General features: G+C 39.7%; 1 protein-coding gene across 2 annotated transcripts in view; it reads right to left on the reverse strand.

Moving 5' to 3' along the window:
• The window catches only part of ntrk3b (neurotrophic tyrosine kinase, receptor, type 3b), a 212,593-nt gene that overhangs the window by 92,133 nt on the left and 117,665 nt on the right, over positions 1-2,795 (reverse strand). For both annotated transcript variants that reach the window (XM_017425891.3, XM_017425892.3), the window contains one exon: positions 1,493-1,595. In XM_017425891.3, the coding sequence (XP_017281380.1) occupies positions 1,493-1,595 (103 nt within the window). The remainder of the gene's footprint in view (positions 1-1,492; positions 1,596-2,795) is intronic.

Here is a 2,795-nt window from a genome sequence, read left to right on the forward strand (position 1 = left end):
CTGCTCCCGTTAAGTTTTTATCCTGTACCTTCCCGATCACGTGATTAACAGTAAAGTTGACTCCCATCCCATGGGAATCCTGCGGAAATCCCGTGACCCGTGGGATTCCAGAGAAAATGTCAGCCTCTAGTACGCAGCGCTCATGGTGCGTTTAAAGTTGGCTCGGAAAAACACATCCCCAGATGTTAACAACAAATTAAACAATTGCAACGGCTGGAAAAAAGTGCGGGGGATATAGGGCATACATAAGAGAAGTGGGGGACATGTCCCACACATACCCCGGTTATGCCTTTGCTTGGGGGTGCTACGGGGGTGCTATGACTTTTCCAGGGGGAGCTATAGCACCCCCTGGCGCCCCCCTGGTGCCGCCAGTGAGCTGGAATCTGCCCAACTTAATGCAAACTGACAAACTTGTAGTTCCTCTCTCATTGCAGATCACACAGCACCAGCAAAGGATGTCACTCAGCCCTGTGACCTGCCGAGGCCTGAAGTCAATATCCAGGTTTGCAAATTCTTCAACCTGAACCACCAGAACCCCTCTGCCCTGCTCTCCTTTTAAATCAGTGTGACTACGACTTCCTCCTCTGCTGAAACACTGACAGCAGAGAGATAAGAAAACCTGTAGCAGACCCAGAATAAATGCTCAGCATGCACAAAAAGCCACTTTAATCCCATTGAAATTCTCAGCTTTTTCAAATGAGCCAAATCTACAGATTATATCAGGATGCCTCGTGTGATAGCAGAGTAAACACAGCAAACATATAAAATACACACAAATGCATATATTGTGTTTGCATGATAACTCGACAGGAGAACCAGAGTACTGCTCTCTACCAGGAGTGGACAACACAAAGACACTTTGTGGGATTTTCCTTACCAGTTTAAAACATAGCTAGCATACTTTGTTGAATAAATGTCTCCTTGAGCACAGAAGCCTAATAAATTCACTCTTTGTGAACTGACACTTGTGATAGTGTATTTAGATATCAACTCCTGGTGAAAAGATGCAATATGTTGAGCACTTTTTCTCTTTAAGGCATGTATTCCTGCTCTGGTTCTGGCAGCACAAACACTGATCTTACGGAAGCTGGCAAAGAGATGTCAGGCCTATTTTAGTTTAACAAATGTATATTCAGATGTTCAGTACATCTATTTTAAACTTGGTCTTTAATCACCACAATAGTGAATAATCAAATGCAGTTTGTTTTAAAAAAACAAATGATTTAAAAGTCATGTTGCTTTTATTTCAAGATATCAATAGCCAAACTGAGATAGCCATTTTAGGCCTTTCAGCCATATTTTGCTCATGACTGCACTAAATTGTAAGCCATATGTGTGTGATTTCATTAAACTATGAAATAAGTCTGAATAAAATGGCTAAAATGAATCTTTGGTTCATATAAAACAGTTGATTCCTTTACTAAAACTTAAACTCTAACATAGCAGTTATTTTTTTCTTTAATTTTCTTGTATAAACTTTGTGCGGACTTACCTTTCATACCAAACTTTGAACGCCGGCCGTATTTATTGATGACAACAAAAAGGACGAGGAGCAGGACACAGGCGAAGCCGGCTAAACCCACGGCGATGGTCACCTGGGAGAGATGAAACACTCTGTAAGATCAAGGCAGTTAGGTAAACGGGGTTTATGGACATTTTCAACACTGTGCAGCAGAGTTTTGTCATGGTGCGAAAATATTTGGCTCTGATTTAGCTTAGTCTAGTTTGTTTTTGGTTACAGGTTACCTTTTTGCATTATGCTTAACATTACTTCCTATTTTATTTTGAAAAGCCTGAGTCACTTAGCCTTCTGCTTCCCCACACACCTTGTCCTAATTAATTAATTAGTACACCTGTTTTGCATTTAGGGTTTGCCTTTTCAGCATATATGTGACCTCTGTTCTCCTGTTCACTGCCAAATTCTCTGTTTGTTCATTCCGTTTTATGTGAATAGTTTTTTTTTCTTCCCCCATTTTGTACCTGAGGTACTGTTTTCTGAATTACTTACTTCAACAGAGCTTCTTGGTTTGTTTATTTATTTCTTAAAATGATTGAGTCTGGACCTTCCTTCTTCTGACTTCCTAGTTTTTCATTTGGGTCCTCCTCTCTTCTTCCTGAGTTGTGACAAGTTTAGGCCAGCCAGTTTTGCCTTTTGCCTTCCTGCACTTTATATATTGGTGTGTAAACCATTAAAAAATTGTCTTATTTGTTGACAAATTGTACATTATATATAACAGTCCTCCACAGAGCGACATCGTAATGTGATTAACTGTTGCTCCAGCCTATTCTGTATTTAAGTCGCACAAGCCTTAAAGAATGAGGCTGCAAATAATGGAGTTGTATTAGAAAAAATTGTTTTCCTGCTCATAATCACATGTATAATTAGTTTCTCTCATATTTAATGTCACAATTTAGTTTTCCACAGTAGACAAAGTGGAGGTATACAATATCAGTCTTAAAAATGTCAGCTTTCTTTTTCAGATTAGCTAACTCCTGTCATGAACGGGGTGGAAGGAGGCGAACCCTGAGCGCAGACTCATGTTGATAAAAAAAACTAATTTATTTAGAAATAAAAGGCAAACCCAAAACAAAGGCTGACGTGGCAGCAAAACCTAGACTAAATACAAAAAAACATTAACTAACTAAACTAAACTAAACTAAACTAAACCTGAACAGACCTGAGACTAAAGACGAACCACTGGGAGACAAGAAGGCACGAGCAAACAGAACATCAGGGAGACAAGAGTATGACAATGAACCAGCAGCTAGTGAGAGAAGTGACCGGGTTTTTAAAG

This window comes from Kryptolebias marmoratus, linkage group LG15, assembly GCF_001649575.2.
Source record: "Kryptolebias marmoratus isolate JLee-2015 linkage group LG15, ASM164957v2, whole genome shotgun sequence".
NCBI classification, from domain to species: domain Eukaryota; kingdom Metazoa; phylum Chordata; class Actinopteri; order Cyprinodontiformes; family Rivulidae; genus Kryptolebias; species Kryptolebias marmoratus.